Genomic DNA, 12,322 nt, shown 5'->3' with positions numbered 1-12,322 from the left:
GCTAATAAAAGTCCTGCGGGGTTGTGTCAAAGATGCCAGGAAGACAACCGAGCCCCGCAGCTGGGTGAGGACTGAGGCAGCCGGCAGAGGGAGGCCGGGCCTCACCGTGCCGTGAGCGGGGCCCAACGGGGGGGCTGCAGGCAGGGCGGGGGGCACAGGAACGGGGCCATCAGCGTCGTGGGGCCCTGCTGCCGGTGGGACCGGGCCTGGTGACCACAGAACCTGGCGGTGGGTCCCCATGGGGATGTCACCTTCTGCCTGCCGTGGGCAGCCCTGGCAGTGCCACATCCCCACACGTGTGTCCCTGCGACACCCTTCCCTCATCCCACCTTCTCCGCCCTGTGTCCTACGTCTCCAACACCGGAGATCCCCAACCTTGTGTCCCACATCCCCGCCCCCGTGTCCCACAGCCCATGTCCCCAGACTCACGCCCTACACCCCCAGCCCCGTGTCCCCAGCCTTGTGTCCCAAGTCCCCAGCTCCGCATCCCACATTCCCAACCCCACCTCCCCAGCCCCGCTCCCCCAGCCTGGTGCCCCACCCCCTCCGCGCGATCCCCAGCCGCCCGTCCTCCCGCCCCGCTCCCTCCCCGTCCCCTCCCACCCCGCTCCCTCCCCGGTCCCTCCCCGCCGCCCGCTGCCCGCCGGCCGCTCGCAGCGCGGAGGTGCCGCGGGCGGGTGCCGGAGCGGCGGCGGCAGCACCATGAGCGGCGGCCCCGGCGAGCGGGAGGGCGGCCCCGGCGAGCCCGGCCTGCCCGAGGAGGAGGTAGCGGCACCGGGGGGGCTGGGGGCCGGCAGCCCGGGGCCGCGCCCCAAGGGGGGGTCGGGGGCTGGGAGGGGAGGGGAGGGCGCTGGGGGTCCCCTGGGGGTCCCGCGGGGGGGTCCCGTGGGGGGTCCCGTGGGGGCCGTGACCTTGAGCGGGGAGAGGGGGGCAGAAGGAAAAGGAGCGGGCGGCACATCCCAGCCGTCACCCGCTGCGGGGTGTCGGGTCAGGGCGCGGGCACCCCACAGCCCGGCGAGCCACGAGCAGGGGTGACGTGGGATGCTGGGACACCGGGACGCTGGGACGCTTGGACATCGGGACACCGGGGTGCTGGGACGCAGCACCCCACGGGGTGCCCCGAGCATCCTCGGATCAGAGCGGCACGCGCGGGCACGGACGGAGGCCTTATTTGGTAGCACGGCGCCTCCGCGCACCCCGCTCGCGGCCCTCGTCCCCGGCCCTCGCCAGCTCGACCCCGGCTGGGGACAGCCAGGGTGGGAAGTGGGGACACGGAGGGCGGCCACGGTGGGACCCTTCCCAGCGCCAACTCCTCGCCCATCGCTGCCCCACCGCCGGCACTCGCGGGGCACCGAACCAGTGTGGGGACAGCAGCCGGGCACGTGGGCGAGCCGTGGGTCAGCCCCACGGGCGAGGGTCCGGCGTGGCGGAGGTCCCCCCGTGGCGGCGGGCAGCCAAGCAGCTAATCCGCTGGTAGAAAATTAAAGCGAGCCGGGCTGCGAGGCGGCCGGGGTTGAAGTAGGTGATTAAATGCCTGGTGAATGAGTCACCCGGCTCCTCCTGCCTCTCCCCGCCGTTCCCCTTCCTGTTAAAGTTTACCGGAGGAGGTTTGCGCAGGGGCAGGGGACCGTGACCGCTCCGGACATCGCGCAGGGCACCCGGTGCCCTCGGGGGCGGACGAGGATGGCGAGTGCTGCTCTCGCTGTTGCCGTCCTTTGGGAGGTGAGCGCTGGCTGTGCACGTTGCCCGTCCGCCTCCAGGTCGCTGCTTGCTTGACGAAATCCACCCCAGGCACCCCAGGCGTGCACGCGGTGCCCATCAGGTCCCCCCTGGTGCCCCTCAAAGGCTTGGCCGGGGTGTTGGGAGAAGCAGGGGGTGACGGTGGGACGCAGAGGCGGGGAGAGATGTGCGGGAGCTGGGGTTGGAGATGACTTCCCAGGGCAAGGAGCAGCGACCAGGAGAAAACCTTCTGCGGGACACCAACGGCCCGGAGGGGACGAAGCGGGAGCATGGTGGTGGCCCCGGTCCGTCCAGGGGCCGTGGGGTGCAGCAGGAGGAGCAGAAGGGGCTTCAGGTGGTCCCGCAGCCCCTGTCCCTGTGGGGAGAGGTGGGGGACATCTGCCACCACGTGCCCGCGCAGTGGGGTGCCGGCGTCGCTGTTCCCGACCCGTATTACAGCTGGTGGAGATGCAGAAACGCTGCACCATGGAGATGCTGAAAAGATGTTGGTGCAGTGGGATCGGGGCAAAAATGCCTCGTCTGTCCTGCGCTGGAGGTGCTTGGGCTGCAAGAGCCTCCCCACAGGCTCAACAGGGACTCCAAGTCCCCGTGGCCACCGATGGGTTTCCTGCGTGAGTCGCCCCGGACACCTTGGGAAGGGATTTTGCCACCTCCTGGCCCGGCTGCTCTCGAGGCACCCGTGTGGCCCCGGGAGCGCCACCAGCGGAGGATGGAGGCCGAGGCCTCCGGGCTGCCTCCGCCCCGAGGCCCTGCAGCAGCCTCCTGCAGGAGCAGCTCCGGCTCCCTGTGAGGGCAGGGAAGCAGCTCCCCACGCAGCCTCTCGTTCTGCCCCACGGCACTGGGGACGCCGCGTCCTCCCTCCCAGCCTGGCCTCCCCCACAGGCCTCCGACCGTGCCCTCCTTTCAGGGCTGGAAAGCCGAAAAGGCATGTTTCTTTTTTTTTCGTTGGTGTATTTTTTTTCCTCCCCATAATCCGTGCTTTTCTCCGTCCTCGGCGAGCGCCGCGCTGCAATTCCGTGGCTCGAGACTTGGCCGACCCGCGTTTGAACTTTCAAAGAAAACAAGTCATTACCGCGGAGAAGCCGCGTCTTTGTGAGGCCTAATTTCGGAGTTTTTTTTTTTTTTTTTCCGGGGCCTTTATCTCTCCTATCTGCTGTGCAGTCTTGGGGCTAAATTATCCGGAAAGTCAGGCTCGGGCGGGTTTGGATTTCAGGAAGGCAGCAAATTGGCGGCAAGTGCTTTCTCTCGAGGCCGTGCACTTCACGCGCGCACAAAATACAGGCGAGGCCTCGGGACCGGTCTGCCGGGAGGAGACGGACGGACAGACGGACACCCCTCCCTCACTGCATGTCCTGGAACAAGGGGACGTCACACTTGATTAAAGCCTTTGACCCTTGTGGCGAGGATTTTTCCCCTTCCCCGCAAACACGGCTCTGGTCACCTGGGGCTCAGCGTGGGCTGGAGGCCTCCGGAGGTCTCCTCTCGGGCGGCCTCGGCAGCCTCCAGGTTGGCTGAGGCTCCGCTCTTGCAGGTGAGGACCCTCTTCGTCAGCGGCCTGCCCCTGGACATCAAGCCCCGGGAGCTCTACCTGCTCTTCAGGCCCTTCAAGGTACCGCGGGACACAGGGCGGCGAGGGGCGGCCGCGGCCCGGTGGGCACGGGAGGCCGGTGCGAGGCCGGTGTGACGGGCGCTTTTCTCTTCTCTCGCAGGGCTACGAGGGCTCGCTCATAAAGCTCACCTCGAAGCAGGTAGGAGGCTGCGGAGCGCGCCCCCACAGCTCGGGGTGGGGTGGGGGAGGATCCCCGTGAAAAAATAGGAGGGCTTTGGGGCACCCCTCACCCCCTCGCCTCCTCTCCCCCCCGCAGCCCGTGGGGTTCGTCAGCTTCGACAGCCGCTCGGAGGCCGAGGCTGCCAAGAACGCGCTGAACGTGAGTGCCGGGGGACGCGTCCCGGGGGGCCGTCTGTGAGGCTGGGGGGCTCCGGGCACTGGGGCGGAGCGGCGGGGTAAGGCCGGCTGCTCCCCGTCCTCGCGCTGGATGCGGCACGTCGCCGGCCGCGCGGGTCCCCCCGGAGCGGAGCGTGGCCGAGCGGGACGCCGACTGCCTAATATGGTGCTGATCCCGAGGACGCCGCAGGAATGCGAGCCGCGGGGCCGCGCGGCGCTCGCTGCCAAGCGGATGAGGTCACGGCAGCCCCGGCGGCCTGCGGGGATGCTGGGAATGGTTTTTTTTTTTTTTTTTTTTTCCCCAAAGGGCTCTTTCCGTGGGGACGAGGGGGAGAGGGGGGAGCGTGGGACGCCTGGCCCCGCAGTGAGCAGTTAGTCCTGGTGCCACCGGCACCCATCCCCACGCGGCACTACTAGGGTTTGGGGTCCCACGGCGCTCGCCCGGTGCCCGCCGACCCCTGCTGCCTTCTCCCCTCCCGCAGGGCATCCGATTTGACCCCGAGATCCCCCAGACGCTGCGGCTGGAGTTCGCCAAGGCCAACACCAAGATGGCCAAGAGCAAGCTGGTGGGCACCCCCAACCCCAGCACACCCCTCCCCAACGCCGTACCTCAGTTCATCGCCAGAGAGCCCTGTAAGCGCGCGACGGCTCGGGGCAGCGCCGGCCCCACCGCTTGCGCCCGCTCCCCGCCTCCCTGTTGCTTTTGGGGGAGAACGAGGGATTAACTCTCCTTCTTCTTCTCTTGCAGACGAGCTCACAGTGCCTGCACTTTACCCCAGTAGCCCTGAAGTGTGGGGGCCGTACCCCCTGTACCCGGCGGAGTTAGCGCCCGCTCTACCTCCTCCTGCTTTCACCTACCCCGCTTCGCTGCACGCCCAGGTAACGCGGCGTGACCCCGGCACCGCTCACGCTGCCCGGCTGGCGGCACCCCAAACCCGCCCACCGCCGCCCCGCAGCTCCTCGGCACGGGCAGGGCCCCACGGGAGGGCGCGGGGGAGCAGCGCTGGGGGCTCCGAGCGGCTGGGACCAAGCGCCAGCTGCCGGGAGGAAGAGCGGCGGTAAATATTATTGCAGCTACATACTTCCCTTGTCAAGGCAGCGCTGACAGGCAGCACCTGCGCTCCTCGCGAGGAGCCAGCGGCCGCGGTGTCGCTCCCGGCCGCCCCCCGGGCACGGCCACGCTCCTGTTAGGCGCGGTGTTTCCTCCCCACGCGGGCTCGGGGGGGGTGCGGGGACGCTCCCAGGAGCGCGGCGCCACGCCACCCACTCACCCCTCGCCCCACGTGTCTTGCAGATGCGCTGGCTCCCTCCCTCCGAGGCTGGTTCTCAGGGCTGGAAGTCCCGTCAGTTCTGCTGAATGCCATGTGAGTGCCACCGCCCCGCGCCCCCCGGTGCCACCTCGCTCCTCTCGGGGCATCCCCAACCCGCGCCGGCGAGACCCAGGGAGCCAAATCCACTCGGCTCGCCCGAAAAGGAAAGGTGTGCAAACGTGCACGTGCCTGGGAACCCTCCCCGCGGCACCGCTGAGCCCCGCCGTGCCCTCCCGCAGGTCTCAGGTGTGTGATGGCGGCCGACAGTCAGTCTTGTGGGTATGAACGGAGCCTGCCGCCGCGGCTGCTGGGCGCGCGCTCTCCACAAAACCGCAGTGTGCTGGTAAGGGACACGGCGCTCAGCTTGGGGGGGGGGGCCATTCCCGCGCTTATCGTCTTCATCCGGGGTAGGAGTTTGGACAGCCCAGGAATGCCTCGGCTTTAAATCACCCCCGTAATCTCCCCTCGCTGCCATTGCGGCTTCCTGCCTTGGATCAACACCGGCTGAATTCCTCCTAAGCGCAAAAACTCGACTTAACTCTGCCCTCCCCAGCAGCCGCCTCGCGCCCCCTAGATAGCACCCACGGCCCGGGGGAGAGTCGCTGCTGCCTCTTCGCAGCTTCGCCTCCCGAGCCCGGCTGCTTTTGTAACTTCTCTGCCTCTCTGTTGTTGCAGGCTTGAAAAAAGAAAAAGAAAAAACAAAACAATCCTTGCACAAGTTTGGATTCCTCCAAGACTTTCCCACAGCCTCTATCACACATCTGCTCTCCTAGAAGAAAGCGAAAAGCATACCTAGTAATAATATTTCCCTCTTTTACACTGTTTATTTGTAAGAAGGAGTGTGTTATTTCTGAAAGCATGGTTTGACAGGCAGTGCTGTAGCGTTTGAAAAGTATTTTCAAACAACCATAGGAAAGCAGACTACAAAAAAAAAGGAAAGCGAGAGCGCAAGTATTTTTGTACCAAACCTTCTGAACAGGACAATCTTACACTGGGTTGGACCACGTCTTTTGTGCTCGACTTCCGACTTTTGTGCTCGACTTCCAACTCGCCGTCCTTAGGAGTGTGCCCCCCCGCCGCCAGCTGCACGGCGAAGGCGTGACGTTGTGGTCCGTGCAGACGCCGAGGCGCGTGGCTCGAGGCGGTGGAGCGCGTGCTGCCCTGGCACGGCCCGCCGGGGATCGGTGTGCTCCGGCTGTGTCGGCACGGCCTCCGTGTGCACTGACAGTATTAGGGTTTTCTTCCCAGTCGCACCAAACACCACCAGGCAGGACAATCAGGAACTTCCTTACGGCGTTTTTTTTTTTTTTTTTTAACCTGAGGGCTATGTTACTAGCTCGCTGTGCAAAGCTCCGGCACGGTACAATGCTCGCATCAGGGACGGGCAGAGAGAGCCCACACGTGTAGCAAGGTGAGAATTTGCCTCCTCCTCCTGCCACGGCTGCTTGAAGTTGTTACAGACAACGTAAACTGCTGTATGAGACACCAAACTCTCCGTTCCCCCAGCTGACTGCATGTGCCTGCCATTGTGCCACGGCGCCGGGCTGCCCCGGGCCTTCAGCGTCCGTGTGTCCGTGCAGGAGCAGAGAGAAGAAGGGAGGCAGCGCGCGGGACGGCGAGCCAGCCAGCAAAGAGACTGCTTGGCGTGCTAGTCTCTCCTCCTCCTTGCTCCAGCAGGAATTTGGATAAGAAAGAGCAAAGCAAAACAAAACAAGAACTCCACCAGATTCCGGTTTCTTGCAAAAGGAGGCACAAACCCCGTCTCCTCCGACTGCCTGCTCCCCGAGCGGGATTCCCAGCCTCTCGTCCTCCTTCCTCTGGTTTCGTGGGTGGGCTGCAACACCACGGCTGGGAATTCGGCTGCTGGAGCCATCCGGGGTGGGGGCGAGATGGGGGGGAAATGGGAAACTGTGCTGCTGGGGCTGCCTGTGAGCGCTGGGGCTGACAGCAGGGACTCGAGACCCAGGCGGCTGCACGAGGAACGGTGCCCGCGGTCCCGGGCGAGGGACTGGTAACTCTTGTACCAAACCGTTTCCTGTACTTTGTTCTGGGGAGAAGAGAGCAAAGGAGCTTCCAACGTTGTCTACTCCGCTTTTGGAAATATGTTTAAAGGTACTTTTCTATTGTAATTTTTTAAAAAATAAAGCCAGTGATTATTATAAGTTACGCGCAGAGCGTGGCGTGCTGTGTACCTGGCGGGGAACGGGGTCAAGGACCCCAACAAGACGCCGGCACGAGGCACCGGCAGCCCGCGGGCGTCCTCGGGGTGCTTACAGCGACGCTCCCGACGGCCGCAGCGATTCTGCAGGGCAGATGCCGGCCGCCTGGCTCGCTTCGACCTCTAGGAAAGCTCCAAACCCCCGGCTGGAAGGAGCAGCAGGCTTTAAGAAATGACTCCAAGTTTACAAAGATGTTATCGGTTAGTTTTTAAACCTCCTCGTCTTGGCACCGAGCGCAGAAGCTAAGCTGCGATTTTCCATGAGCTCAGCCACAGAAGAGGCAAATGTAACCTAGAGACGACGGGCCAGATTATTATTTTTTAACATGCTGGGAGTTTTCTAAAACCAGCCCGTTGGCCCAACCTATAAATTCCTCCTCCTTCCTCTGCTCTGCCCCTGCCCCGATAAACGCGACCAGCTTCCCGAGGAGCCCCCGCCAGCAGGCCGCACTCCTACAACGCCGCTCCAGGCATGAGAATCACGGTTAAAGGGCACGAGCACACGCTGCAAACTGCTCGGGGTGGGAGGAAGGAAGAGGCACGGTGTTACTCGAAACGCCCGGCTGGCAGGGCGGAGCGGAGGAGTTAAGCCCCTAATGGCAGATGCTAATCCTCCCGCGGCCGCTGCGAGTCACAGCTTTCTTTCCCAGCCGCCTTCGGAGGTTTGCTGGCAGGGCCGGGAAGGAGGGGAAGGCAGCGACAGGCTGCGAGAGCGGCGTGAACACACTGCTCAGCCAGAGCGCTATGCAGCGCCGCGGTAACTGGCTGACACCGCCGTCCTCGGCACCGCGTTGGCCAGAAACGCAGACGCTTTCGGGAGCGGGTTCAACACCGAGCATCCTCCAGCGAAGGAAGTGACAAAACCCGCCGCCGGCACTCGCCTCCTGCTGGACCGGGCGATGTCTGCCCTGCGAGAGGAAGCTGGAAGCACGTCACCTCTCGGCCCACTTGTTTCCTCCACGCCAAGACGCGTTGGGTGCTGTGCTGACCGGCGTCACCCTCACCAACGCGGGGCGGGAGCGGCGAGCGTCCCCTTTGCCCGCGCTGACCTTTCCCCACGCGGGCCGGGGACACATTCCTCTCCCGCGGCTGTCGGGAAGGCCCCGCCGCTGGCTGACACCAGACGGTTGCAAAACGGGGCCGGGGAGCCCCGGGCCAACGCTGGCACCCGGAGCCAGGGCGAGTCCTGGGGGCACGAACAGGCAGAGCTGGAAACACCAAAAGCAGCAGAGGTGCTCTCGTTGTTTCCGCTTTTCCCAAGTCCTCCCCTCCCCAGCCCCTACGGCGAGGCTGAGCCGGGGCGGGGGGCATGCGAGCGGCTCCTTCCCGAGGTGGGGACGGGGCCAGGAGGATCCCGAACCGGAGAGACGCAACCCAGCAGCAGGGGCATGGGGAGCAAAGGGCAGACGGGGCCGGCGCTGGTTGGGAGAGGGGGGGGAAGGAAAAAAAACAGGGCTGGGAGAGGAAAGATGAGACGGCACCGGGGTCTGGCCAGGCAGACGTCCACAAAGAGGCCTCACCCCCAGGAGGGATGCAGGCAGGGGCACGCCGTGCCACCCCAAAGCCTTTGTTTGCCTCGCTGCCAGGCACGGGTTAGGAACCGAGGCGATGGTGGAGGGTAGAAAGCGAAGCTGAGAGATGCCATTAGCAGAGCCCTGAAATGCTGCCTCTGAAACATGGGTAAGTCAACCATTAGCAGAGCCTGGACTTCATCTCCGCGGTCTCCATAATTAATAACTAGCTCGGGAGGGAACAGAGAAGACAACGTAACCGATGGAGGCAGGAGGAAATCGCGCAAGTACTTCAGGCCTTGGACGTGAGCCCAGAAGTGCAGGTAGAGTCAAAGAATTAACTTAATGGAAGAAAAACCTCCTGCCCTCACCAGCCTTTTCCCCCGCTCTGCACAACGCCAACCCACGAGGCTGGCGTGGCCCAACACGTGGGTCCCAACCGCAGTTTTCAGTCAGGGCTGTTTTATGCTGGCCCGCTGCACACGCTGGCACGCCACAGCGGCAGGGCTGGGGCCAGAGAGAAGCCAGGAGAGGCCCTGGGGAAGAGCAGGTGCAGCTACGCGTGGTGGAAGCTGCCCTCATGGTGGGACACGGCCAGGAAGGCTGTTTTGGGGCTGACCCCTCGCTCAGTGACAGCTATCAGCCGCTCACCTTGCCCACCTAAACCAGTCGAGGGTAAGCGCTCAGCCCCCGGGCACGCTTTCCCAGACAAAGCAGCCCCCAGGGGTCCCTGAGGCAGCAACGCATGCAGGAATTCGGGCCTGGTGCATTAGCAGCGACCGGAAAGTGAACAAGAAAGCTGGAAATAATGAGATGTCATTGCCGGGGCTGCTTCTAGCCATCTGCAGCTCGCCATCCCCCCTCATCAGCAGGTAGCGGGAGCCCGGCTCTCCCCGGTGGCCCGGCACCGCCTGCCCGTGCTCATCGAAGTGACAGCGCTCGCTGGCTACGGCCGCGTGCCGAGGCTTTACGGCGCTCCTCAGGGCTCCCCTGCCTCCCTCTGCCCCACTCTCTAAAAGCCTTGAATGATCACGATGAATTATAGATTAGTTCTGGTACAAACTGCCTTATGTCAGTTTTCTCATTTGACCATGCAAAGCCCTGCTGTTTTCCAGCCCCTTCCAGAACGATCACCGTGATGGAGGAGGAGGAGGAACAGCTCCTCAGCTAGAGCAACTTTTAGGACAGAAGCCAGTACACATCCATGTTCAGGGCTGTGACACCCCTTGGCTATCTACCTTGTAACTTGAAAAAAAAACACCCATAGTGCTTTTATTTTGGGGGTGACGAGGAGCAGGCACGCATCCAGCAAGCACCTAACCTGAAGCCTCGCTCGTGCGCACCTACGGGTTCAGCTCACGCCTCTTCTGACCCACTTCCGCTCTCGGCTGTCTGCGCAGAGGGTGAAACACCTCCTTCCCCTCGGCTCCCTTGCAGCCACAGGCTCAGGATGCCACGGTGCGAGCAAAAGGACAAGGCAGACAGCAACGACATACCTCAGAGAGCTCCTGTCACTGAGAGACAGCTCTCCCTCCCCCGGGGCCCTGTCCATATGTCCATCAGCATCACGGAGGGGAGGCTGAACGCCTCTCTGCGCCTGGCCAACCCGGACAAGGTTAGGCAGCAGCTCGGCCAGCACCCTGCGTGGAGAAGTCCTTCAGCTGCAGCACGGACACACGTTAGGGCTAAAGCTAGGCAGGATTTAAGATGAACCTTAAGAGGGACAGAGGAAGAGGAAGAAGGGTGCTGTGTGCCAGAACTGCTCATCAGTGCCTCCGTCTCTCCAGAGGGTTAGAAAGGCGCGTGTGGCAGGACCGACACACCAAGTCCAGGCGCTGTGGGAACGATGTCCTCACTGGACATCACCCGAGGAGCCTCGGGAGAGCGGCAGAGGGAAGTCCTCACCCAGCAGGGACAGGCAGAGACTGTGCAAAAACTCATCTCAATGACTTGCCAAGGAGCCTTCCTGCAATGCATGAGGTAACGGAGCCCCTCCCAGCTGCCGAGGGCAGCCCAGGTCCCCTCACCTCGCTGGGCAGCAGCACACGCGGCCAGGGAAGGCAAAGAAAAACGGAGGAAGAGGCCCATGGTCTTCGAGAGAGAGCATGACGCCTCTCAGCAGCCCTTCGTGCTGCCAGACTGAGGGAGTAAAGATTTTGCCAAAGCAAGCAAGCTGAGGGCATGATGGTTTTGGCCACCGTGAGAACCATCTCGCCAGGCACAGGATAGCTGAGAACACCCTGGAGGAAGATAAAGGAAGTTTAAGGTTTTAGCAGCTGTGAACTCTTACATTAAACTTCAGCAAAATAAAAAAAAATTTGGAATTGTGCAATGAAGAGACTGAAGCAGGCTGGAGTGCTACTAAAAGCTTTCAGCAGGCTCCCGTTGATACCATCTGAGATGTTTTTAAGTTGTTTGATTTTCAAGAGGTCTTGGGGAAAAAAAAAAAAAGAAAAAGAACAACCATAAGGACCACTGGGAGCAGACAGAGAAACAAAACCCGGCTCCTCAAACCCACGCAGAAGAGAGGAGCTCACTCTTATCTTCTGGGCTTGTTTTCATCACGACTGTGTTGCCTCAAAGGGGCCAATGTGGGCACCCCTTCAGCTACTTTCAAGCTCTGTGACTGTACCCTAATGAGCTACAAAATCTGTTTTGTTTTTCCCTCTCTGCTAGTGCAGAGGAGATGACTTCCACCAGTAAGACAAAGCTTTCCAGCCCAGTCCTTCCAACCAGACATCAGCTGGACCATTTTGTTCCTCTGAACACTGGAGCCTGACAACACCACCACAGCGCACAGAGCTGGTAGTTAATCTTCCTTTGCTGCTCTCTTATTTTTTGACCTAATGTAATTTTCATCTTTGAAAGTAGCCAGACATATTCTTTAGTCTCCTTACTACCTTAATCGCTTCAGCAGAGAAACTAAGCAGATAGCCTGCCCTACAGTCTGCCTTGCAAGCTTCAGGGGTTCATGGTATGTGAGATGATGGGAAGGTACCCCATTAAAACCCCAAAAGGTATGACAGGCGATGCAGAGCTCTGAGCTCTGCTTTTGTCTAAGCACCACCACCAGAAAAGTGACTGCTCAAAGTGCAGCAGACGGAAGGGAACCTTTGTCTTTGAGTGAAATGACAGAAGAGAACAGTTTTGCAAGTGTGCCACGGGTGCTTTATAGCAGAGCTGTAACAGAAAAGTAAAAAGCTCCAAGAGGAATCGCTTGTGCCGACCTGGAAGATACAGGAAAGAAAAACAGTTTCAAAGCCAGCGTGACGCTTTTATGTATGTATTTATATACATAAAAATAGAAGAGAAACCTCCTACTGGTGTTCAGCAGCTCTTTACACGGGACTGACACGTGTAATGCTCGAAGCACTGTCTGTTTCTCAAAAGAGCCCTCTTTAAAACCAGCTGTATTATACAGAAGGATCGATGCTACACTTACAGAAGTTTATTTCTCCTCCTGCACTTTCCCAAGCAGACGTCACTTGTTTGGTGCTCCGGCAACAAAGCCTTATTCTTCACCTGCTCCTGTGTCCAGATCGGGCGGCCTCTGCTTCAATCCCTGATAGGTCGAGCAAGAGAAGAGCTCATGTGCGCG

The 12,322-nt window shown here is 61.7% G+C and overlaps 2 protein-coding genes across 7 annotated transcripts in view; one reads left to right on the top strand and one right to left on the bottom strand.

The window, feature by feature from the left end:
* The first annotated feature begins 608 nt into the window (after window positions 1-608).
* RBPMS (RNA binding protein, mRNA processing factor) lies at window positions 609-7,161 on the top strand. 4 transcript variants are annotated; one of them, XR_010831223.1, is made up of 9 exons: window positions 609-765; window positions 3,272-3,349; window positions 3,450-3,488; window positions 3,606-3,668; window positions 4,168-4,318; window positions 4,434-4,564; window positions 4,980-5,049; window positions 5,235-5,338; window positions 5,671-7,161. XR_010831223.1 is itself a non-coding variant. In XM_066996297.1 (8 exons), exons 1-7 carry the CDS (start codon window positions 703-705, stop codon window positions 5,040-5,042), a joined length of 588 nt encoding a protein of 195 aa, XP_066852398.1. In that variant the 5' UTR covers window positions 609-702; the 3' UTR covers window positions 5,043-5,049; window positions 5,671-7,161. The 4 variants fall into 4 exon arrangements, 2 of the variants coding, with proteins under 2 accessions (XP_066852398.1, XP_066852397.1); XR_007158722.2 differs by lacking the exon at window positions 609-765 and adding an exon at window positions 878-1,722; XM_066996297.1 differs by lacking the exon at window positions 5,235-5,338.
* GTF2E2 (general transcription factor IIE subunit 2) overlaps window positions 5,795-12,322 on the bottom strand; it is a 31,003-nt gene continuing 24,475 nt past the window's right edge. Inside the window, exons 8-9 of one of the 3 annotated variants that reach the window (XR_010831221.1) lie at window positions 12,167-12,286; window positions 5,795-10,964 (exon numbers count right to left, since the gene is read on the bottom strand). The gene's annotated coding sequence lies outside the window, so the exon portion shown is untranslated. Of the gene's footprint in view, window positions 10,965-12,152; window positions 12,287-12,322 lie in introns of those variants that run through there. The other 2 variants (XR_010831222.1, XR_010831220.1) reach the window with 2 other exon arrangements.

This window comes from Anser cygnoides, chromosome 4 (assembly GCF_040182565.1).
Source record: "Anser cygnoides isolate HZ-2024a breed goose chromosome 4, Taihu_goose_T2T_genome, whole genome shotgun sequence".
Classification (NCBI taxonomy): domain Eukaryota; kingdom Metazoa; phylum Chordata; class Aves; order Anseriformes; family Anatidae; genus Anser; species Anser cygnoides.
This window is presented reverse-complemented; position numbering and strand designations above follow the sequence as displayed.